Here is a 25,688-nt window from a genome sequence, read left to right on the forward strand (position 1 = left end):
AAACATAAAACCAAAGACTGAAAGAATGAACACAGATAATAACAGCCTTGAGTAGAGAATCAAACAGAAGATTAGGGTTCTCAAAATGTTCACTATTCACAACTTCTTTTTCCCTATAGTGTTAAGGACTTTTTTTTAATTTCAATGACAAATGTTCATATCAAAAAAAAAAAATCTGAATACAGAAGAACAAAATATGTGCTGAATATTTAAATCTCATAACACAGCTGAAGCAAAATATATATTAAGGAACTCAAGTCTGCCTTAACTGTTGTGTCTTCCAGTTAATTAAATTCATTAAGACTCAAGCTACTCAACTATTTAATTAAGTCATCCCCATCAATTTCCCGTACAATTATTGTATGCTTAAGTTTACAAAAAAAAAATGAGAGCAACAGTGTTATTAATTCTAATGATTCTTTTTTTTTTTATTTCATTGTAAAATAGAGACATTTTATCTTATCTATAAAACACTAAATGTCCATTTGGGTTAAATGATGAATCAAAGTTAAGTGTAAAATTACTAAGTCAGTCCGAAAATATTTATAAAGTTAACAGCCTAATACACAATTTGTTCACTTCCTGGGTGATGGTCGATTAAGCTGCCCCCGATACTGGGAATTACCGAATCTCTGCTGTTCTATGTTACCTCCCCTGTAATATTCATTTGGAACAGTGACGCCTGAAAGTGAAATACCACAGTGATGTAATGAAATATGGTAATTTTTTTTATTCATTTCAAAATAGAGCCTTCTTTTACATATTCAAACCTGTATTGAATACCTGGTAGCTACATAGCTGAAAATGGACAAATAAAATGAACACATAACATTTCTTTAATTTCATGCAAGAACAAAATTGCATGGTATCCATCATACTTTAACTTTCATATCTATTATCATCTCTCTTTTGCAAAGGACAAGGTCTTAGATAAATTTATATCTGAATTTCTTCACCCTTAGATATCATGTGCAGTTAAAAGCGGTTTGTTGTTCTGGAGAAGAAATGAAAAGTTACGAGAAAAGAGAGTCAAAAAATGAACAATCTGATTGCTTGAACTTCTGGCTCTACTAAGCTCCGAGTGCTCTGAATATCAAAACATTCCAAATTTGTCTGACTATACATTCTTAATCCAAATGAAAACAGTATTCCTGCCAATATTTTGTCTAGGGATGAGTATCGCCGAAAATTTTGTATCATGATATATCTTGCCTTTTTTTTTTTTAAATATCGCAATTATATCATGATATTTTTTAATGCAATTTTTACTATGATTTTAAATGAATTTCCATAATTTTTCTTATGAAATGGTGTGAAAAAATAACTACTTTTTTCATTCTTAATATTATATTGATAAGCTTGTTAGGATGCTAGGATGTCCTTTTTTAACTGTTTAACAACATTTTTTTTTACACTTCCAGTAATTTTAATTAAAAATTTGAAAATAAAATTAATCATTTCCTGTATTTACAATCATGTATTAAATATAGGTATTCAAGTCTCCGTATCATGATAAGTATTGCGCAATAAAATCCTGATATACCAGTATACAGATAAAACCATGCATCCCTTATTTTGTCATCATTGAATTATTTAATTCTATGGTGTATGAATAACCTGCTGCACTGGTCGTCTCTTACTATATATATCACAGCAGTCTAAAAGTTAGAAGATAGCAGCAGGAGTTACCTTTCTTGGTTATGTGAACCTAGTGGAGTTGGCTTTTTTTAATTTCATTATTACATGTAGTGACAAATTCTTAAATTGTACCTATATATACATATATATGTAAATATATATATATAATTATGTATAATATATATGTATTTATATATATAATTATGAATATATGATTGAAACTAAAAAATGTCAAAATATTTTTTCCTATAACAAGAGGCCCATGGACCACAATGTCTACCTGAGTCACTATGACCCTACTGTACTTTAGCTGCATTTATCCCTATATAATAAATATGTTGTTAAATTTTGACTTATTCTTAATCTCTCTTTGAAGGAGAGTGTGGCCCTTTAATTGTATAAACTTGAATCCCCTTAACCCAAGGATGCTTCGTGGCAAGCTTGATTAAAATTGGCCAAGTTGTTCTTAAGAAGAAGTAGAACATGTGAAAAGAAGTACAGACAAATGGACACCAAGGTGAGCTTAAAACTCTAAAATCAATTTGTTTTACATTAAAAAAAAATGCCCCACATCAAAAATTTTATTGCTAGTCATCAAAACAAAACAAAAAAATTTGCTTAACTTTGTAACTGTCAAATAAACACTCACCAAAGTTGAGCTGATTACTGGGATTGACTATTCGACCTTGTTCTAATCCTTGACTTGAGACCTACAAGATAACACAAAGGTACCACGTTCAGGACAAGCTATACAAGAACAAATTATACTGACAGAACATTCTTGTATGGTTCAATGAAAAATTCATGATTTAAAATGAATGACAGTGTATTACTAATTTCCGTGGCTACAGTATGAATAAGAGGTCACCTGCTCACCTAGTAACCATGGCCCTGCTGTTTTCAGCTCTTTATCAAAATATGTAAAACTTTGACTATCCATTGTGGCCCCTCCCTGCCCCCAGGGTTCATGATTTGAATAAATCTGCATCTAAACTACCTTGGGATGCTTCCATATAAATATGACTGTTCATGGCTTTGTTCTTCTTGACTAGAAGATGTTTTGAGATTTTTCCTATTATATATTTTCCTATATATTCCAATGTAAAACCTTGATTGCCCATAATGGCCCCATCCTAACCTGGGGGTCATGATTTGAACAAACTTCAATCTACACTATGTCAGGACTCAGGAAGCTTTCACACAAGTTTCATCTTTTATGGTCCAGTGGTTCTTGAAAAGAAGATTTTCAAAACGATCCCATTCAATTTTTACAATTCCTTAATTTTCTCCCTTTGGTCAGTTGGAGGATGGCGTGGCCCTTCACTTGAAAAAAATTGAATCCCCTTTACCTAAAGATACTCTGTGCCAAGTTTGATTGAAATTGGCCCAGTGGTTCTGGAGAAGAAGATGAAAATGTGAAAGTTTATGACAACAACAGATAATGGGCAAGTTTCAATCAGATAAGCTCACTTGGGCCTTTGTAGATAGAATGTTCTATCGTTAAGATGATATTGTCTTACGGACCCAGTTTAACGATAGAATTCATTCCGTGTATTGGCATTGTAGCAAAATAAACACGGGCGATAACTCGAACTCAGTGCATTTACTAAGATCAATTCAGAGAGTTCAGAATGTCAACATGGCATGTAAATTTGAAGGGAGAAAAAAATGTTGAGAAAATGAGTTGAATTTTCATCACATACAATCTCAAAAAGGTTTGTTATGATTAATTTGGTAGTTATTTTCAGTGCAACTCCTTTTGTATACTTCAAAATCATTTCGGAGCGGATCCGCTTTGATTTGCTACATTGCAAATATATGAGACGTATTTTAACTGTGGTGAGGGCTTGTCCCAAGACACAGTTAGATTATTCTAACTAGGGCCTTTGGCTAAGGTGAGCTAAAAGTTTACATTAGACAGACACCTGACACCTTTCAATCAGAAAAGCTCACTAAAGCCTTTGACTCAGGTGAGCTAAATATATTTGCAGACTTAGAGATTGTTCTGTTTTACCATAAGCTTAATTTTCCCACATTTTAAGTGATACTGGAACACAGATTCAAGGAATGAAACATGAATAAAATTTCCTAATAGTAAGATATCAAAATAATTCCTTCTATTATATATTGCACTTCACATCTAAAAGAATTGATCAAGCAATCTGTTATATTTGATTTTAAAATTGCTTAGAACAAAGCAAACCAGTTGTTCAAATAGGAAACAGCATGTATACATTTTCATTCGCTCAGTGAAAACTGTGCATAAATCAATATATGTATGTACTGTGTTTGTGCACACTGTACTCTAACCAGTCATGATACATAATATTATTATACCCCCTCTGAAAGCAATATGAATTTCAATAATATCTTTTTTTTTATATTTTATCTATTTTTGTCCCTTGTTTATTGGCCCTAGTCAATAACATCCCTTAACAGTTCTTTTTCTGGGTCAAGTCTTAGTCTTATCTAATTAAATAAAAGTCTCCTTCAGCAAATTACTTTGGTTAGTTTACCTTTTTTAGGACGGACTCATTGCTCAAAGAAAATTAAAATCTACCATTAGGCTATATGATACATTGAATTTTCTGCATTAATTAGATTTTTTAAAAATATCGTTTTTGGCAGTGAACAACGCTTTAAAACATAGAGCTTTAAAGAATTTCTCATCTTTGTCAGAGTTTGCTCTTAGGAGTTGAAGGACACATGATCATGTGACTTAATTTATAAACATCATAGTCTCTGCTAATGTAGGCACAAACGTGTGACGCCATACATGATAGTATAGCAAGATCAAGTACTCACTGATTACAGGAGCAGTATTATCATGTAAAAACTCGTAGTCGGCGCATGGCGAGACATTGTGTGAAACATGGAAAAACAAATATTGTGTGGTTGGTAGCAGAGATTCTATGTATTAATATCTTGTTTCACTTATTTACATGTATCTCTCATGTGAAGTCATAATTGTTTTTCTAATAATTCAAAATAGAGAGCACATAGAGTTTGTAAAATGTAAAACCAGAATATAGGCATAAAAATTTCTGTAACCATGCCACTGCTACATCAGGTTGTGCATCACAGCATCTTCTATACAACAATAAAATATTACATTGTCTAAAGTTTTTAAGGGATGGGGTCGTCTACTTGTAATAACAAGATAATTTTATATGTCCTATACTAAATGAAGTACTGCTTTATCGGATAATGATTTACAAATATCAGTTTTTCTTCAAGCCATTAATTTCAAGTAATTTTAAGAGGTGCACAGAAAATACAACAATGAATCCATATAAACAAGCAGGCAAAGAGAATATAAATGTATACAGTTTGTGTGCAACTGATTACCAAACCAATTCCATTCTACTTTCTATTTGAATCCAATTTTAATATTATCTTATGTAACAAATATATAATTTTTGAACTCAATTTTGAAATCCTCATCTTAAAAATAACCAAGAATACATGTATATCAGTGATAATTACATAAAAGAGCAATAATTTTGCAGATCAATACGGGCATAAATAGATTTCAAGGCTATGCACAATTTAAAAGGCATGATGTTATGAAGATGTTTAATATTCACTAGTTAAGCTTTAAAGTAATATGTAATTATATTTAACAATCCACCAGTATTTATATTCTCAAGTTAAATATAGAGTGGACAATTAAGCAGTATTCACTAACAAATTTCTTGAAAAATGAAAATGATAGCAGCATCATTTCTCATATCCAAAGCATTAAGTGATAGAAGATTCATGGAGAAATAACATATCACGATTTATTTTAATGTCAGTGCTTCACAATTGAAGATGTAAAGGCCAATTCTAAAATACAGTGTCTGGATAGGTAGCTCAGTGGCTTAAAGCATCGGATTTGTAAACAGCAGATCTGAACTCTTATACTGGTTGCAGTGTTAATTTCTTCTTTCATATTTTAAACTAAAAATGTTATTTTTTGCTAAATGGTATATGTTATTATAATTTTAATACTAAAACATTATAAAATTTATTTTATGCTTTTTACATATTAAAAACTTTTCCTGGTGAATTATACTTCCTTATAGAGGATTTTGTTTCATGCTTCAAAAACAAAACAGAAAACAAAGTCATCAAACTGGTGTCATGGTGAGTAGGCAGAGGGTAAAACAAGCATCTGTCAGTAACAAGCGTGCAGTAAAAATGATTTAACCCTACCTGTCGGGGAGACAACACCTGCCAGTAACCAGGAAATTGTCCCTGTAACAGTTGTGTCCCCTGATGATATGGATTAAAATACAATGGATAAACAAACATGGTGGGAAGATTATGAAATAAATTGGATTTGTTAGTGGGAGAAATATCACCAAGGCAATCATCATCATCCTGTGGATTCTGATTTCTTGGAGGTGAATTATTTGCATGACATGTCATGTGCCCCTGAATCCGTGGATGCTCATGCAAATCATTCATAGGTGAAGATACCTGCATTGAAGGACCATGATTTCTGGACTGATGCATTCTGGGATCTTGGTTCCTCTGTGAGATCCTGTTAGCTTGGTTACTGGGCATGTTCAGTTGTGGGTCGTGTCCTGGCATCCTATAGAGCTGCTGAGGGGGTGGGCCAGTAATTTTCATGCCCCCCATGGATCTGGAGTAGGCCTGAGACAGATGAGGCTGGGGTGAATTATGAGGGATGGGTCTGTTGTCCTAAAATACCATGAAAAATTAGTAAAATGTTTCCAAAAGGATATAAAGTATGTCATTTTTTTAACATTTAATATAAGTGAGCCAGAAAGTATTCTAAATGATGTGCTTAACCTTGCATCTACAGACAAATGGATGAACATCCTGATTCCAGGATACCCCTTTAAACTTCCTTGTGGATGATCTAAAAATGTGTCTTATTGAGTTACAATCTATTAGGGGGTTAACATTTATGCTACGTACCCTTTGGTGGATTTGGGGAGACATATACCCTTGCATTTGAGGATGTGACAGTAATGGATTCTGTAAGGACTGTCTGGTATGAGGAGCATACTCCTGACTCTCCGAGTTACTTCTTCTATAAGCTGTAAGAAAAAAAATGTGTTTACATCAAGATAAAGCTATTCATAAATGTGGATTGTTTCTTTTCTACTTATTGTGGGTTTACTTCTACTAGTGTATAATCATTAATGTCAGGGCATTTGTACTTTTATACATATTGATCCATCTACAACCAAAACATCTTTTCACCTCTTGGTAAATTATTTCCTTGATGGCTGTTCTGGTTGTGGTGATACTCCCTCTGTTGGCTGTTCTGGTTGTGGTGATACTCCCTCTGATGGCTGTTCTGGTGGTGGTGATACTCTCTCTGTTGGCTGTTCTGATTGTGGTGATACTCCCTCTGATGGCTGTTCTGATTGTGATGATACTCCCTCTGTTGACTGTTCCTCATTTGCTGGTTAAAGAATTCTCTCTCCTGTTCAAGTTTTCTAGCTGCAATTTTTTCTTCCATTGCTCTTCTTTCCCTTTCTTTTTCTTCCCTTTAATGCATTTAAAAAGCAAAATTTCTGTAGTTTTGCATATTGCTGAATTTCCAGACCAAAAAACAAATAAACATATCTCCACTACCTATAAGGAAGAAGTCCAGAGAATTGTATCCATTTGTTTATAAGTAACTATTTTTGGGGTATATGAGGATATAACTGACATTGGAACATATGATAATTTGCAGAAGCAGCTAACTATTTATGCAAAAATTATCATCCCCAATGTGATTTCTAATCTTCATACACACCAAAAAAATCTGTGGACTGTCAAGTAAAATCGTGGACAATGCATTTTACAACAAAGACAACGCAGACAGCGACAGACAATGGAAAATTTTGATCGGAAAAGCTCACTTGAGCCTTCGGCTCAGGTAAGCTAAAAACCGTTCTCGAGCTTGATTGTGGTGAGAATACCATTAAAAGCACACTACATACTGCAAAACTTCTGAAGGTGCCATGGGGTGTAAGAGGGTCCCTTGCCTCTTTACAGAGTGAAATTCTTGGATTGGTGTAGGTTGATCCAACTCAAAACAAATGAAAAATGATGTTAAAATAGGGGTACTTTGACATTGTCTGTGTACCTTAAGTTTGTGGCACATAATGTGTATGAAGAGATTTTTTCCCTTTGAAATCCAAGTACGATTTAAATGTCTTCAGAAGAAGTTGGAGGAGATAGTATCTATGGCTCATTTTGTTATTTAAAGAGAATTGCTGTCTCACTGAACTTTTCACCACTTGCTTTACCAAATCCACTGGAACATTCACCATTTATTATTCATTCCAATATGGTGGAACATTCATTTTAACTGTATTACATAAAATACCATTTTTTGTCTTTTTGAGCATATATCTATTTGAAATTTGCTATGTATATTGGTGAATAATGTTGAATAGTGAAAGAATATGAAAATTTTAGAATGCAGCATTGATTTATTTTTCACTATGGTCCATGATTTTACCAGACAACCCTCATACACACTAAATTAAGTTACACTCATATTTTTACCATACAGTTACTTTAATCCTCCCTCTGAATCAGATACAATGTATAGTACATTTTATACGATAGTTATGCATGCTGTTCAGAGTCACAAAAGCTGCAGTGAGGTTACAAATGTATAACCCCATATTAATCTGGTAAGGTTATTAACAAAATATATTTATATTGGCAAATGTAGAGACATGTATATAACATTTTAAATATACATATACATGTTCATGTTTACCAAAAGTTCAGTAATTTGATAATTGTTTATGTCATTTAGACATTTTCAATATTTGTGATTAATTACTTTCATTAGAGTTGTATTATTGTATATTTTTTCCTTAATTACTTTTAGTACAGTTGTATAATTGTATATTTTGGTTACCTACCTTTCTTTACGGTTCAGGACTACTGGACATTCTTTTGCGATGTGTCCAATTTTATTACAGACTCTACAACCTCTATCATTGGGCGGACTTCCCGATGTCAACTGGGTTTTGTCAAAGAAATAATCCTAAAATGAACATTAAAAATTCTCATTTTTAAAAATTGAAAGCAATTGTATTACAAGGTTCAAAAGCTGAGTGTCTCGTTAAAAAATACTTATTCGTACAGCTGGACTAGAGAATGTAGTTGGTATTTTGTCTACAGGTTTGCAGTAAAGCAGTCTTCCATGGACAAAAGCCTTCATTATATACTGATGCACTGAAAATAATTAAAGAACAGTTGTTTAATATGATAGAACTCTTAACAACATGCAATTAACATGCAGTTAAATATAATTTCCCCTATGTCACCCAGTGTTTCTGAGTATTGTATTGCATAATGTGTTAATAGTGTAAATTTCAAAAGTTTCTAAGGCCTACTTTTATGAATTGCAAAAGAACTTGAATTCCTTTCGAAATAATTAAAAAAAAACATTTCAGGATGAAAGATAGAAATGCTTTATCAAGAGCTGAAACTAGATGACAAAGGAGAACCAGATTTTTTTATATAATAATAGAGATTGTTCAGAGGTTTATAATCAACCATATAAGTGGATCCTTATAACAGTGAACTGTTACACTTACTTTTTCTAGACAAGCCTCCGCCCAAATTGTGGTTTAAATCAAATGGATCTAAAATAAAGTTGTTCAACACACAAATATATAAAACACAAAATAAAAACAAACATTATTTTCAAGAGCAATCTTTTATCATACAAAGATATCATGCGATGTTCTACTATATTTACATTTGCTGCATTTTTCTTTTTTACTAAATCAAAACTATGAAATTGATCTGAAAACCATTTTCATATAAACTTGCATGATATAATGAGGCTACCGAGATGGTAATGAAAATATGATGATATATATAGTGAAATAGGGCAACATCAAATTCAAATTGTGAGTGCATTTCCTTGGTTTTATGCATGTGAAATCTAGATGAAAGGAATAATTTATAGTTTGTCTATGTTATTGGTGTGTAAATCACACAGGCTTTTTGTGAACATTCATCATTTACATGAAGTACTAGAAATCAATAATCTTATACCTCTACACTTTATCACTTTATAAAAGTCTCACCTTCTATTGCGATACATTTACCATTCCATAACTTCTCAAACTTTGTAAGAGTTTCATGTTGTCTTATACAGACAACACATTCATCCATTTTGAATTCTTCTGTGTAAAATCTGAACAGGCCCGTCCAGAGTTCACCCACACTGGCATTGTTCTTACCATAATGGCTCCACAGTCTGGGCTGAAACAGTCATACACTGACGTTATACACTCGAACGTAAACAATCATACACCGACATTATACACTCATACGTAAACAGTCATACACTGAGATTATATAATCGTACGTAAACAGACATATGCTGACGTTATACACTCACACGTTAATAGTCATACACTGACATTATACACTCGTATGTATACAGTCATACACTGATATTACACTCGTATGAAAACAGTCATACACTGACATTCTACACTCGTATGTGAAGAGCTATACACTGACATAATACACTTGTATGTAAAGGGCTATACACTGACTTAATACACTCATACATAAACAGTCATACACTGACATCGTAAACAGTCATACACTGACATTCTACACTCGTATGTGAAGAGCTATACACTGACATAATACACTTGTATGTAAAGGGCTATACACTGACATAATACACTCATACATAAAAAGTCATACACTGACATCGTAAACAGTCATACACTGACATTATACACTCGTACGTAAACAGTCATACACCAACATTATACACTCGTATGTAAACAGTCAAACACTGACATTATACACTTGTATGTAAACAGTCATACACTGACATTACACTCATATGAAAACAGTCATACACTGACATTATACACTTGTATGTGAAGAGCTATACACTGACATAATACACTTGTATGTAAAGGGCTATACACTGACATAATACACTCATATATAAACAGTTATACACTGACATTATACACTCGCATGTAAACAGTCATACACTGACATTATACACTCGCATGTAAACAGTCATACACTGGCATGACACACTTATATGTAAACAGTCATACACTCACATTATACACTCATACGTAAACAGTCATACACTCACATTATACACTTGGATGTAAACAGCTATACACTGACATTATACACTCGTATGTAAACAGTCATACACTGACATTATACACTCGTATGTAAACAATCATACACTGAAATTATACACTCGTATGTAAACATTTATACACTGACATTATACACTTGTATGTAAACAGTCATACATTGACATTATACACTTGTACTAACAATATCTTTTACTTTATATTTTCTTTATTTCTGTTTCAACAGTTTTTTCAACTTTATTTATCGAAAAAAGTAATAAATAATTTTGCCAAAGAATCACCATAACAACATACTAAAGCCTCAGTGTCATCAAAATGCCAGGCGTTCCATCCCTCTACCACTCTCTCTGGTTTATCAGGCTCTGTGTGTAGCTAAATGTAAACATTAAACAGCTATATTTTATGTTGTATTGTCACTATTACACGTACGAGGGTTGTATTGTCACTATTACATATATGAGGGTTGTATTGTCACTATTACATATATGAGGGTTGTATTGTCACTATTACATGTACGAGGGTTGGGTTGTATTGTCACTATTACATATATGAGGGTTGTATTGTCACTATTACATATACGAGGGTTGTATTGTCACTATTACATATACGAGGGTTGTATTGTCACTATTACATATATACGAGGGTTGTATTGTCACTATTACATATATGAGGGTTGTATTGTCACTATTACATATATACGAGGGTTGATTCAAAAGTAAGGTCACAAACGCTTTAAAAATCTTTAATAATCAAATGCTATCAAGAAAATTTTACATACCAATACCTTATTTATTTTGACTTCTGCCTGAAAATTTCATTCAGTCATATATAATACTTTTTAAAATATTAGTATTAACACAAAGATAGGTTTTGTGTATCACTGCATGGCAAAAATGTTACAGACATCGAATCATCAGGACATTTCTTTTCGGCACTCATTTTCTTTTCATCCGCAAATCTCTATAACCTCTCACATGCTTGTATTTAATAATCTTTACTGCCATTTTTCTATAAAGCATATTTTTTGGAGTTGTAGTTTTAAAATTCTTTGAACTTTGTCCAAATTTTACTCATATTCTTTCCTTTGGCATAGATCTTATGTATTGTCAGCTTCAAAAATTAAGTGATGTTAAAGGTTGACGGATCGTCCAATTTTTCTTCTTTCTAGTTGAAATATTGAAAAGATTGATAACCAGACTTAACGCCAGACTTGACATCTAAGACATTAACAACTTATAAGGGAAATATTTTAGGAATGACTCTAATTCTTGGCCAAGAATTAGAGTCATTCCTTATAATTTAATTTTAAAATCATTAAATAACTATGGGTGTAAAATTTCGTTGGTTTTTATTAGTTCAAATTTGCCGCTCAATAATACAACTGTAGTAACGGAAGTAACGGGAGTGATGGGAAGCGAGGGGAGGTAAAGACTGATACATAGGCTTAGCAGTTTGTTTACATGTGGTAAGATGGAATTATTGTTTGAAGTTAAAGGTATATTTATTAAATCTGGAATTTTCCATGAATCCCGAGGACTGGAAATGAGAGGATTGTATGCATACTGATGATTCAGCTGGTTGTCAGGGGGGGTGTCCCCATACCAAACCAGGTTATACAGAAATAATTTGTGTTCCTTTTTGGATATTAACCAATCAGAGACTTGAATACAAACAAAATTAAATTATTTAACATTATAAGAATACAAAAGTTACATAAAATACCAATGAAATGTAAGTCTCAAGTTAGACAGATGCTTGGAAGAAGGTGTGAGGTGGTATGCACAGGGGAATGGATATGCAAATGCACCATGAAAAGTGAAAATATTTTTTGAAATAGCTCAAAACTAGGCACTTCAGCAAGAGGTGGGAGTGTGCATAAAAGAAATAGATGTATATCTGAGAGATTTAAAAGATTTATGGATGACCTGAAAATGACTGCTGAAAAGTAACATCATAACGATATCGGTCACATTCTTGCACTCTAGCAATATACAAGACCTAACACTGTACTTATTTTAGTATTTTAAAAAGTTTTGCTTATATCTAAATAAAATTTTAAGGTAAATTTTAAGAAAAAATTGAGGTATAAGTATATAAAATTTTGTTGATAAATTCCAATTTTTAAAGATTTTATAGTAGTTGTGACATTACTTTTCAATCAACCCTCATATTTATAAACATTTCAGATGATGACTAAGAATCTTACAAAGAATTATCTTTCCTGACAGGAGAATCAGTTCACTACTCACCTCCTGAAGGACAGGGAGAACTGGTGGCTTACACTGCTGTAGATAGTAAATCAACATCAGGATATAGGCATAGGACGACAGGCTACCACGGGAAGCATCACCAATCTCACATATCTATCAAAATAATAAAGATATCAGGATATAGGCATAAGATGACAGGCTACCATGCAAGGCATCACCAATCTCACATATCTATCAAAATAATAAAGATATCAGGATATAGAGCATCACCAATCTAACATATCCCCCCACAAAAAAATAGATATAAGAACCAGGGATGCCAAATGTACTTGAATAGCCTGGTCAAATTGTCAGGGGCTTTAATTGAGTATTGTGGAGAAAATAGATATAAGAGCCAGGGATATCAAATTTACTTGGATAGCCTGGTCAAATAGTCAGGGGCTTTAATTGAGTATTGTGGAGAAAATAGATATAAGAGCCAGGGATATCAAATTTACTTGGATAGCCTGGTCAAATAGTCAGGGGCTTTAATTGAGCATTGTGGAGAAAATAGACATTTACCTTTGCAAACACTTTGATGGCATAGCCCAGCACTCTGACTCTTGAGTCCATCGTAGCATACAAATTAATCATCCGTGTATTGTGTAAAGCCTGAAATAAAAATCATTTCCTTATCTATACATCTCTTGCACAAAGTACATGTTCATGTATTTAAATCTTATTTGTAACTGACTGCTAAAACTAAGGCAACAGTAGATATACATGTATACATAGGTCAATTTGTTACCAGACAACAGTAGATATATATGTATACATAGGTAAATTTGTTACCAGTCAACATTAGATATATATGTATACATAGGTAAATTTGTTACCAGACATCAGTAGATATATATGTATACATAGGTAAATTTGTTACCAGTCAACATTAGATATATATGTATACATAGGTAAATTTGTTACCAGTCAACATTAGATATATATGTATACATAGGTAAATTTGTTACCAGACATCAGTAGATATATATGTATACATAGGTAAATTTGTTACCAGTCAACATTAGATATATATGTATACATAGGTAAATTTGTTACCAGACATCAGTAGATATACATGTATACATAGGTCAATTTGTTACCAGACATCAGTAGATATATATGTAAACATAGGTAAATTTGTTACCAGAAGATTATATAAGCTGATATCTCCTTCCAGCTGAGATGATCTGTGTTTGAATTTGATGATTGGAACTTTAGCTGTTGTAATGGGAAACACATTGTACAAGCCTCTGTGTGTTTTCAACTTCTTTGTGACTTTCTCTATGCAGTCTACATAGTCCAAGTTCTGTGCAAAGATAACATCATGTCTACTTAGTTATAATATTAACAAGTCATTACCATTGCTTTGAAATGAAAACCTTTATATACTTTATGCATTTATAACTACACTTTATGATATCTGACAGAAAGAAATTTGAAGATTTTTATGCAAATTTGACTTTTCTCTGATTTTTTTGTGTGTTCATTTCCTATCAATGAAAGGCAGATAGTCAAGAGTTTACCTAAATTAATAGTAACCCTTCAATACAGATGTGAAATACAATGTATTTATTTGTCCAAATGTCACATTATACCTCAGGAACAGGGAGATCATCAAAGGTCATACATAGGTCAAGGTCACTGTGACGAAAACCAAAGCCATTGTTTGATGAACCAAATAGCTCTAGTCGGGCCGCTATTACCAAAAAGAAGAATGTAAAATAACGATGTGAAGATAACAAACAGAAACATAAAGGATTTTCATTTACAATTAATATTTACAGTTATCTTCATAACTGTAAAGAACAAGGTTCGGTTTCAGTACCAATCTTGCCCTGTGTTTTTCTTAAAAATAAAAGTTATGTAAAAAATTAAAACTCATGCTTTCTGAATCATTGAAATTCCATGCAGAAAGATTATACAAATCATTTTTCTAACATGACTTTCTAAATGCTAATTGTGACGTCATAAACTTGTGCATTTTCCCGTATTTTCTTAAAAAGTTGCAGAAGACACCAATTTTCAATGGAATTTTCTTTCAGATAATATTGTCCACAGGCATCGCCCAAAACGATTTTGAGATATGTGATTTTTCAAAGAATTTTACACAACATATCCAAAAATTAAAGTGGGCGACGGCTGTGGACACTATTTTCTTAAGGAAAATAACCCTTGAAATGGGTCATTTTGAGGCTTTTTCTGTTTAAAATAGAGAAATGCATCAAACTAATGACATCATATTTCCAAAAGTGTACTCCTTCATGCCACATTCTTTCCTGATTTATCACAGTCATATACGCAACTAATATTTAAGCCAGTTTCAGAACTTTTTGAGAACATTAAATTTGTAGGGCACAATAAAGCTAAAACCGTACCTTCTTCTTTGTTTCTTTTCTCCATTCATAGATGTAAACATGTCACATGTACAATACTATTCTTAGATAGTTGTATTCAATTAATATCAAGAATGCATTCCAGATTATAGTGGCTAGGTAGCTCTACGTAGCACTAAAATTTTAAATGTGAAAGGAAATGAGGATAACAAGTGTTAATTCATTAGACCTGGATATTTAGTCCAGCAGCTAGGCCACGCCTCTCTGCTCCCATGAAGTAAAGTCTTTAATCACCCATACTAAAAATAGACCTACTTGGATAAAGTTCCTGTATGAAGAGCTCCAGTTCCCATCTTATATTTTCCCTCTCCCGAGTCTCCTCTCTTGAGGGAGCAAAATCTTCTGAAATGTACAGAAACAAAAATAAAAATATAATCAGGCACAAGAATTCACAATGCATGTCTTCATCATTTTTATTTTCCTGACTAAAGGATATCTTCAAAACATGAAGTTACCCCTCTTCAAGATCTGTATTTACTTCTATGGAGAAACATGTACATGTGTGTGTTTCTGTAAACTTAGAGCTCTAACTGTTACAGACTTTAAAAACAGAAAAATTCTTCTTTTTATTTAGTACACGACAGTTCATTGTGCATCCTCAGTAAACATATAAACCATAATACTGACTTTTAATTAAATGAGATATTTCCTACTGTTAATGGCATTAAGATAAACAGGATATATTGAGAGAACTAAAATTTGATTCATATAAAATGTAAATGATATAACAATTGCATGTTCTCTTACTTGGAACTTGTTTTAGGACTTCTGTAAGTAGCCTTAGATGATCCTTTGTCATGTCTGGCAGGGGAACTAACTCTGGTAGGGAATCCTCTGGACAGTTCATTTTTAGATGACCCTCCTTCTCACAGATCACACATATTACTTTGGGGCCCTGTACAAATTTGTAAATATAATAAATGCTATTGGAAACATTTTCTAAATAAAATAAATAAATAAATAAAGTGACCTTGACCTTTTTGTACAGAATGTATACCTGCAGAGGTATTTGGAGATACTTTTAATAATATTATTATTTTTTTTCCTCCAAGACTAAACACAATAGTAGGCATGTAAAATACTGATTCTTAAAAAAAAAACATTACTCTCATGTATCTTGTGGAAACATACCTTCCCATCAGAAAGAGTATCCAAGGAAAACGTGTAAATATATTCCAGAGCCTTATCCATTTTCTCCACAGAAATCTCAGTGTTGATTGGATCAACATTGTTTGATCCACCGTTTACTTTTTCACATTTGTTTGTGCCTGACTTATCACTGCTAGCAGCCATGTCATCTTGTGTTTGAGAATACTGGGAATGAAACACTGAGAGTGCATGTTTAAGAACACTGTCTACAATGCCTTTAGCCATTTCTTCTATGGAACCTGATTGAGACAAATCCGTAGATGATATGGAGTTTTCTGTCACAGACTTATCTGAACCAGCAGGTCTGTCATCCTCCTTGGAAGATTCTTCACTAGATTTACCAGAACATGCATCGCACCCAGACGTCACAGATTGTTCTGGACAAATGGAACAAGACACCTGTTCTGAGACAGAGTCCATTGATTTCCTATTCACCGATTCACCACAATCTGGCGTGTTCCTGGTTTCACTTTCATTTAACACACTTCCTCCCCCTCCTAAATCTGTCATGTCAGAAGAAATTCCAGCTCCTGATTTCTCATTCTCAGTATTATTTTGAACAACCTTCTTTTTGGATTTTGCCAGGACAAATTTCTGTTCTTCATCAGAAAAAATTGAAAAATTAGATGGCAGTCCAAAATACAGATAAGATATCCTAATGCAGTCCCATATATATTCAAAGAGTTCAAAACTTTTCACGGAACGTGCAGCATTTCTTTTAGGTGAAAATGGATCTGAAATGAATAAATGAAATGACTTTAGAAGAATAAATATCAGCATTTAAACATATCAAGTAATGGGGGGGGGGGGGGATAAAACTGAATGTAAATATATTTCAAACTAAATATCCTTCATGTGAATGAGATTTTGTCTGAGTAGTTCCTAGCCTTCAACCAGGCATGTGCAACATCATTAAAAGAAACATTTTTATTTATAAATTCACAACTTTGTGGTGACACATTGGAACAGAGAATACTGGCCTTAACAAGAATTACCACAGAAATATTACTTTACATATAACATACAGAACTTCCTCATTTGTGTTTTTATACCTTCAATGGCCAGGCGTTTTGTGTTCCATTTTCTTTCTACCCTGGAAAGAACCTGGTGTTGTCTGATACAAATGATGTTTACAGAGTTTTCAAACTTGAGACTGTAAAACTCCAACATCTCTAACCACAAACTTCCTACGCTGTCTGTGTTCTCTGAATGCCAACCCTCTGCCTGCAAATGACAGATAAAATAAATGTTAAGGTGGAATCTCCACTACAGTATTCTTCACTTTTAAATTAGAATTTTTATTTATGAAGCAGCCCTAGTCTTTACCAGGGTAATTAGCATTCTACATTAAAATGAAGACTTATGAGCTTGACACAAACCTGAACTGATACCTGTTCCATGTTTAAGTGCTTGGGAGCTGGTGCCTTTTTAGGCTGAGACTTTGTTTCTTCTTCATATGTCTAAATTTGTTTGTAGATTATACATTTATTAATATTTTCTGGCGTTATGTATGCATGACATACTGATCTGTCATACTGATTTTTTTAAAACCATTTAAATTCTCAATTTCATACTTTTCATGTAATCAGCCTGTTTATTAAAACACTATAAAATAAGCTCTAGCTTCTATTAGAAATGTAATTCAAGTACAAATATACATGTAACACAGGCAGGACAGGGGGAGAACACTGCTGCAGAAAATAGACAGTCATCAGGAAAAAGCAGTACGCAGGCACAGTTCCCTCCATCTGACAATCCACTTTACATATCTGGAACAGACAAATTATTACACATTCAATTCTATCCAAAAAAGCCACCAGTAGTGAATAACAAGCAAACTTCAATCAACATGTTTAAGGGTACTTTGATGCAGCCCCATCCTTGATGTGGTTTATTGCACACTGTGATTCTAATTCAGTAAAGAATTTACACATCTCTCAGTGAATACAGGTACAGTCTCATTAGAAAAGATACTTACCCTTGCCCAGTATCTGAAGACCAAAGCAAGTTTCCTGAATCGCGGATCACACTTGGTATACATGAGTAAAAGTTTGTTAGTCTCTCGAGCTAGGTCACTCCCAATGGTCAGCTGACAGCTCAAGCCTCTTTCTGAGTCGGTGAACAACACACAGGGGACTACAGATAAGAAGTTACTCTGGACATCCTTGTACTCCTCTGTAAAATTCACAGGAACTTTATTTCTGGTGCATTTAACTTACAGACCAGTTTGTAAAAGTCACTGTTTTACATGTACAACCACTTTGTTATACATAGAAATTAAAAATCCTCCTTCATTTGGAGAAATATATTAAACATACATTTTTTTATAAATTGTGCATATTATGGTGATGACTACATACCTAAAGACTTGATAACTTTATATGCATGTGTAAGGGCTTTTGCCTGGTTGACCTTCTGAGGAACAACTAGGTCAATGTTAACATCACTGTCCTTCATTCCAGTGGTTGAAAGAGAAGAACCGTACAGTATTAACTTTACATCTGTCAAAAAGGAAACATTAATGTCATACATCATCATGTATCCAAGACCTCCAATTCACAAAACAAAATGGATATTTGGATTAATTTGACTTTTACACAAATGATTTTTACCAAAGAAATGACAAAAGAAGACATAATCACAATGCACACTCTTTACAATATAAAACGAAATCTTGGTTTAGGTGCTTAGCCATAATTTACCTGCTCATTAAATAAAATATATAATTATCATATTCAATTGTTACAGTTAGAGTCTACATAAAGCTTTGTTATCTAAAGACTGCCAATCACAGCACTGACAAATCATCCCTACCTTTGAGCTGTTCATCCTTTGTCAGTTTGTCTTGCAGTGACCTAGTTAGATCCTCCCTGTACTGTAAATCCCCCTCAGATAACCCCCTCTCTGTAAATATTCTCTCTACCAGCTCATCAAGTGCTGCCAAGTGGCTGGTGGAGGGACATGGAATGCTTTTTAACTTTGTCTCAAACTTACTGACCTGAAAAGTGTGTAAAAACGAAACTAAAATCTTACCATACAGAAAGTCTGAATATGTACAAAAAATGGACATTGTTTGTTTGAACTACACGTTTATGTATAAATTTATCTAAATAAAATTCTATCACACATGTGTGACTAAAACTGACAGAAAGAATCTCTCTGCCTCTGAAGTGATGTAAAACTGAATTTATGTCCACATGCTGACCTCGTTTCTTCTCTTGTGTCTACTATCTCGGCAGTGCTTCTTACAGTCCTCCACGGCATCCATGTGATAATCACAGAGCCGACAGAAATACCTGGCTCGAGGGAACCTTACTGACTTCTGTATGAAGATAAGTAACTCATGACAATGTTTATCAGCCACATGCAACAAGGATGTACAGTGCATGTGGTCTTTCTTAGATACGTTTTTTATACACATAACCGGTATATACTTTAAACAATCTAACATTGAATAATTTCACTGAAATACTAAAAAGGTATATTTTAGTTTATCATTTGTTGTATTTAATATAAAATTGATTTGGAAGACATGCAACATAATTTAAACTTATAGGAATAACTCTAAGAAAAAAATCCATGAGAGAATTCAACACTACAGAATCGGAAAATACAGCACCTTTTTCAGGGGAAATATTTTCTCTTTCTCCAAAGTACTATGTAAAATGTCCGTAGAAGTCTTGTCATCCATATCTACAAAGGTTTAAAATTTTGTTTACCTTCTACAATAAATCAGCTTGCACAAAACATATCCCTATGTAAGAAACATATAAAGAAAGAAACATAAAACCTAGATCCCTTGCTTTGTAAAGAAAACCTAGATTCCATACCTTGTAAATATGGCACAGGTCCCTTAGCTTGAAAAAACAAGAAGTCTGTGAGCCAGTGCTCACTAATAATACCCCCGCTCTGATGTGAATACACAAGTTCAGTTATGGACAGACACAGTGATAATCAGGAAATTGACATCGGATTTGCACAAAAATGAATCCCAACATATAGCATGCCTAAACAAAGAGTGTGTTAAAATTTAAAGCATCTGCGATGAGTAGTTGCTGAGAAAACTGCCACCCAAATTTGTTATGTATGGTACGGACAGACGAACGGATAAACAGGAAGTTGACATTGGATTCATACAAAAATGATTCCAACCATATGGCATGCCTAAAAAAAGAGTGTGCTAAAATTTCAAGCATCTGTGATGAGTAGTTGCTGAGAAAACTGCAACCAAAATTTGTTATGTATGGTACGGACAGACCCACGGATAAACAGGAAGTTGACATCGGAATTGTAAAAAAATGAATCCCACCATATGGCATGCCTTAACAAAGAGTGTGCTAAAATTTCAAGCACCTGCAATGTGTAGTTGCTGAGAAAACTGCGACCAAACTTTGTTACGGACAGACAGACACACAGACAGACAGACATACAAGGGTAAAACAGTAAACCCCCCTCTCCTTCGGAGCAGGGGTATAATAATCTAAATGCCTTCCCTTGTAAGAATGACCATGATCCCTTAGTTTGTAAATAAGACCTACATCCCTAACCTTGTAAAAGGTGTCATAGATCCCTTACCTTGTTAAGATGACCTAGATCCCACACCTTATAAATATGACCCAGATCCCTTAGCAAGTAAAACTAACCTAAATCCCTTACCTTGTAAGAATGACCTAGATCCCTAACCTTTTAAAGGTGACCTACATGTAGATCCCTTACCTACATTCCTTACCTTGTAAAGATAACTTACATCCCATATTGTTTAAAGGTGACCTAGATTCCTTACTTTGTTTCTAAGAAAGATCTACATCCCTTACCTTGAATAGATAACTTGGATCCCTTTCCTTGCTGTGACTTAGACGAGGACACAGGAGCACCTTGGCTCTCTGCTTTTTTCCCTTGTTCCCGATCGTGTTTTGCCTGTGGTTTCTCCTGAGATGTTTGAGGATTCTTTAGTTTCTTTTTTGGATTCTTACAAGAGAAAAGTAACATATTGAGCTTAAATGATAAACTAGAAATATGTCCATAGGACATGAATGCCCCGCCGAGGGTATATTAGTAATGCAACATTTTAACACAAATTGAGAAAAGTGAGGTCAAGGTCAAAGGAAAGGTCAAGGTCAAAAATTGTTGATGCAGTTGAAAAGGTTACATCAGTATGTATTAGCATATGAAGTTTGATAAAAATATTATGAATGGTATCTTTAAAACTGAGCTAAACACTAATTTAAGAAAAGTGAAGTCAGGGTCAAAGGAAAGGTCAAGGTCAAAAAATATTGATGCAGTTGAATAGCTCTCATCAGTATGTATCAGCATATGAAGTTTGACACTAATTTAAGAAAAGTGAGGTCACGGTCAAAGGAAAGGTCAAGATCAAAAAATATTGATGCAGTTGAATAGCTCTCATGAGTATGTATCAGCATATGAAGTTTGATAACACTATCTTGAATGGTATCTTTAAAACTGAGCTAAACACTAATTTAAGAAAAGTGTAAGGTCAAGATCAAAAGAAAGGTCAAGGTCAAAAAATGTTGATGCAGTTGAATAGCTTACATCAGTATGTATCATCATATGAAGTGATTACACTATCTTGAATGGTATCTTTAAAACTGAGCTAAACACTTATTTAAGAAAAGTGTGAGGTCAAGGTCAAAAGAAAGGTCAGGGTCAAAAAATGTTGATGCAGTTGAATAGCTTACATCAGTATGTATCATCATATGAAGTTTGATTACACTATCTTGAATGGTATCTTTAAAACTGAGCTAAACACTAATTTAAGAAAAGTGTGAGGACAAGGTCAAAAGAAAGGTCAAGGTCAAAAAATGTTGATGCAGTTGCATAGCTCTCATCACTATCTATTAGCATATGAAGTTTGATAAAAATATCTTGGATAGTTTCTTTGAAACTGAGCTTTGAACAGAGCTAAACGCAAAGTGTGACGGAAGGACAGACAGAAGGACGGAAGGACGGAAGACGGACATGACAAACACTATATGCCCCGGCCATATTCATGGCGGGGCATAAAAATGTTAATTTGAAATCAAACATTTAGTACATATAAAGGGTTTACCTTCATTCTCTGAAAGTGCATCTGTTCATCGATGTGGAGAGAAATGGCCTCTCTATTCAGATGTATGTTGCATAAGCGACAAAAGAACACAGTAACTAAAGCTTTCTTCATTTTCTGTAAAAAAAAAATTGTAGCATTAGGACAAAGAGTCTATATTGATTTTAACAGGAGAAAATAATTTTATTCCACAAGTTGGATTATCCTTTACAGAAATGTAATCTTTGACTCTCATTATAGAATGACAAAAACATACATTCTTCAAAGGGAAAATGTGTTCTTTCTCCAATGCACTCAGGAATACAGGATCCTCACCTCCTGTATTTTGAATGAAGACATTATGTGGTAAAAGATACATATGCCTATACCTTAAAATTACCTCAACAAATACATTGCATTAAATTTAAAGAAATATCATTATGAAATCATCTTATTATGTTTTTTTTTCCTTTTTATTTTTTAAAGTTTATCCCAGAAGTTCTGGTAAATGCTAATCATCATCAAAATTGTGTTAGGTGTAATTCTCATCCATGCATGGTTAAATCTAAGTTGATATCAAAACTTTGTAAAAATAATCTATTAAAAAAAGAGAATGTCTCTTGTAATAACAAAAAAGATGTCCATCGTCAAATCTGTATTATATGCATTTTAACACACATGACACATTGAAAACAAATTTATTTGACACAAACATGTGTCTTTAAGCCTTTTTGGGGTTCAGATGAACTAAAAATAAAAAATATTTACCATCTTGATCAATCTCTTTAGGTTCCTGTCCAGCACCTTTCTTCTTTTTCTTCTTTTTCTTGTCCAAAATGGTTACCTCCACCATGTCTTCTGGAACAGCATGATTGACTTTTTCTAGTGCTCCTTTACTCTGGCCCTTTGTTGAATCTAATTTGCTATTTGAATTATCAGTCTCCAGTGATGGTTTCTCTCCAATAAAGTCTGTTTCATCTGGACTATTCTGTGTATTTGACTCCTCTTTGCCATCTTTGGGTGAAGGTCTCTCTTCTGCATCAGAGCCTATTTTCAATATTTTCTTGATATCAAATTCAATTTCACCTGCAGTTAAAATTTCTTTACTTTCTGCCATATCTGCTCAATCATTCTAAAAATAGAAAGGTCACAGCATTTTAAAAAAATGTTTACAAAGTTTCTGCAATCTATGTCGGATTTTAATACATCTTCCTTGAAATAAATAAATACTATCAAGGTCTAATAGACCTTAACCTTCACTTCACTTTAACTATTTGAAGTCCTCATCTCATATTTGATTCTAAATTCAAATTTAATTATTTTAAGACAGGTGCAAATTTTTAAATTTATTTTTTCAAAAGGCATTCCATATAGTTCTGTCAAGAAAGTCTCAACATAATGAAGGGTGCTGTGATGTGAGGCCATTCAGCACAAAAAGAGAATCCTGAAAATACTTTGGCAATAGTTGACCCTTGTTCTTTCTATGCTTGAGTATGGGAAAAGTTGATCAGTTGACATACAACATGTAAGTTACACAACCAGTAAAACATCATAACTATAAATGAATTGCACCTATTGCCTTAAGAGTTATCATCTTGCTGTTGCCTTCATGTGTAATCTCTTTTTGAAATATAGTGATAAGTTTCTACACAGCTCATCCCAGCTACAACTATCATCTGTAGTGGAGGAATTCAAGGTATACCAATGTGTTGCCTAGTCATGACACTGAGGGACTAGGCAGATGTCAAAGTTCCTAGGGCAGGCATCAAAACAAATACAGGAAGGACAGTGGTAGACATCAACATCAGTGGACCATGAAGACAAGAACTTTCAGGTACAGGATATTATAAGAAAATTGTACCGAGAGGCAAAATGTCATGTGCCAATGACACACTTCCAGAAGTCATCAAAAGCAACAGCTTCAGAAAGGTAAAGCATGGTTCAAACAGAAGTGAGACATACTGAGGATGCCCATATGAAAGTGAAAGCAACAGAGTATGAATGAAGTGGGAATTAGCAGAGAGAAAGCTGACAGGATCAAAATTAAAGAGGGAAGATCAGTTCAAGTGTTGCTTTCTTGTTGAGGTCTCTTACTCTCTAGTCTCTAGGCAGTAGGTCTGTTACTCTCTAGTCTCTAGGCAGTAGGTCTGTTACTCTCTAGTCTCTAGGCAGTAGGTCTCTCACTCTCTAGTCTCTAGGCAGTAGGTCTCTCATTCTCTAATCTCTAACCAGTAGGTCTCTCACTCTCTAGTCTCTTACTCTCTAGTCTCTAAGCAGTAGCTAGGTCTCCTACTAGGTCCCTTAGTGGATTGCCACCACTACTAACTCTCCAAATGGAGGATGTTATGGTCTTGGGTTGAAACATCTTAAAAAGGTTGGCGACCATCTGATGACAACTGGAACCAACAGAGGAATACAAGGAGTGGATACAAGGTATGGACCTACATGCTGAAACTTAAATCAGTATAATACCATTCTCTGTTAATGCACATTCATATGGAATTATGGGCCAAGTTCAAGTCCTTTTAATCAATAGAGTTAAAGAATGGTGACAGACATAACTCCAGCCTTAGCTTTAGATTATCATTGCAAATAAACCAGTGCTAAATCAGGAAACTAAACAAGTTTGCTACTTCATTCTCAAGTAAAGGCATAACAGAAACACATTGCAAATAACTAAAATATCAAAAGGTAGCAGAATGTGGAGCGCAAAAAATATTGACTGACATTTGTGGTTCAAAATGAATTCAAGCTAGGATTTGGTGCTTAGACATGGTAATATCTGAAGATGTACTTTGATCTAAACTGTAAAAATGAAAGTAAAGGGTAAAAATAAACAAATATTCAAGATGTGCCTTTTGAATAAAATAGACATGACTTTTCCATTTACAGAATATACCCACTTACTTCTAAAACTGCAATTTAAAACAATTTGTCAATATTTTCTACAGACGTATATATACACAGTATGTCATGTCTTCCACGAAATTTTAAAAGAAATAAAAATCGACAATACTATGGGCGCTGACATATTTGACAATGAATTGTGGGAAATAAAATTCTAACATTGAAAAAAATAGAATATTACCTCGTT

At 33.6% G+C, this 25,688-nt stretch overlaps 1 protein-coding gene across 3 annotated transcripts; it reads right to left on the reverse strand.

Annotated features, from left to right (window-relative positions):
* Positions 1-416: 416 nt before the first annotated feature.
* LOC133204501 (terminal uridylyltransferase 7-like) lies at positions 417-25,630 on the reverse strand. Of its 3 annotated transcripts, none has more exons than XM_061340250.1 (31): positions 25,502-25,630; positions 23,363-23,726; positions 22,872-22,933; positions 22,619-22,732; positions 21,366-21,519; positions 20,171-20,244; positions 19,757-19,873; positions 19,366-19,549; positions 18,912-19,052; positions 18,530-18,726; positions 18,210-18,320; positions 17,931-18,011; positions 17,604-17,775; positions 16,534-17,285; positions 16,150-16,297; positions 15,658-15,744; positions 14,605-14,705; positions 14,154-14,315; positions 13,532-13,621; positions 13,010-13,123; positions 11,055-11,132; positions 9,705-9,882; positions 9,207-9,254; positions 8,750-8,841; positions 8,526-8,650; positions 6,856-7,145; positions 6,568-6,689; positions 6,103-6,327; positions 5,836-5,877; positions 2,288-2,348; positions 417-682 (listed from the first exon to the last, which is right to left on the reverse strand). In XM_061340250.1, the coding sequence occupies exons 2-31, from the start codon at positions 23,709-23,711 to the stop codon at positions 576-578; spliced, it is 4,578 nt and encodes a 1,525-aa protein (XP_061196234.1). In that variant the 5' UTR covers positions 23,712-23,726; positions 25,502-25,630; the 3' UTR covers positions 417-575. The 3 variants fall into 3 exon arrangements, with proteins under 3 accessions (XP_061196234.1, XP_061196233.1, XP_061196235.1); XM_061340249.1 differs by having other exon boundaries at positions 5,836-5,895; XM_061340251.1 differs by lacking the exon at positions 5,836-5,877 and having other exon boundaries at positions 418-682.
* Positions 25,631-25,688: the final 58 nt, after the last annotated feature.

Source organism: Saccostrea echinata, unplaced genomic scaffold, assembly GCF_033153115.1.
Source record: "Saccostrea echinata isolate AGI-Se365-2 ecotype Australia unplaced genomic scaffold, CSIRO_AGI_Sech_v1 ptg000053l, whole genome shotgun sequence".
Classification (NCBI taxonomy): Eukaryota; Metazoa; Mollusca; class Bivalvia; order Ostreida; family Ostreidae; genus Saccostrea; species Saccostrea echinata.

Excerpts from the sequence above, each read along its gene's own strand:
- LOC133204501 (XM_061340249.1), bottom strand. The coding sequence starts at position 23,711 with ATGGCAGAAAGTAAAGAAATTTTAACTGCAGGTGAAATTGAATTTGAT. Across the intron at positions 18,321-18,529 it reads TCTTCAGATACTGGGCAAGG|ATATGTAAAGTGGATTGTCA; the intron begins GTAAGTATCTTT and ends TGTCTGTTCCAG. Across the intron at positions 683-2,287 it reads CAGTAATCAGCTCAACTTTG|GCGTCACTGTTCCAAATGAA; the intron begins GTGAGTGTTTAT and ends TTTCACTTTCAG.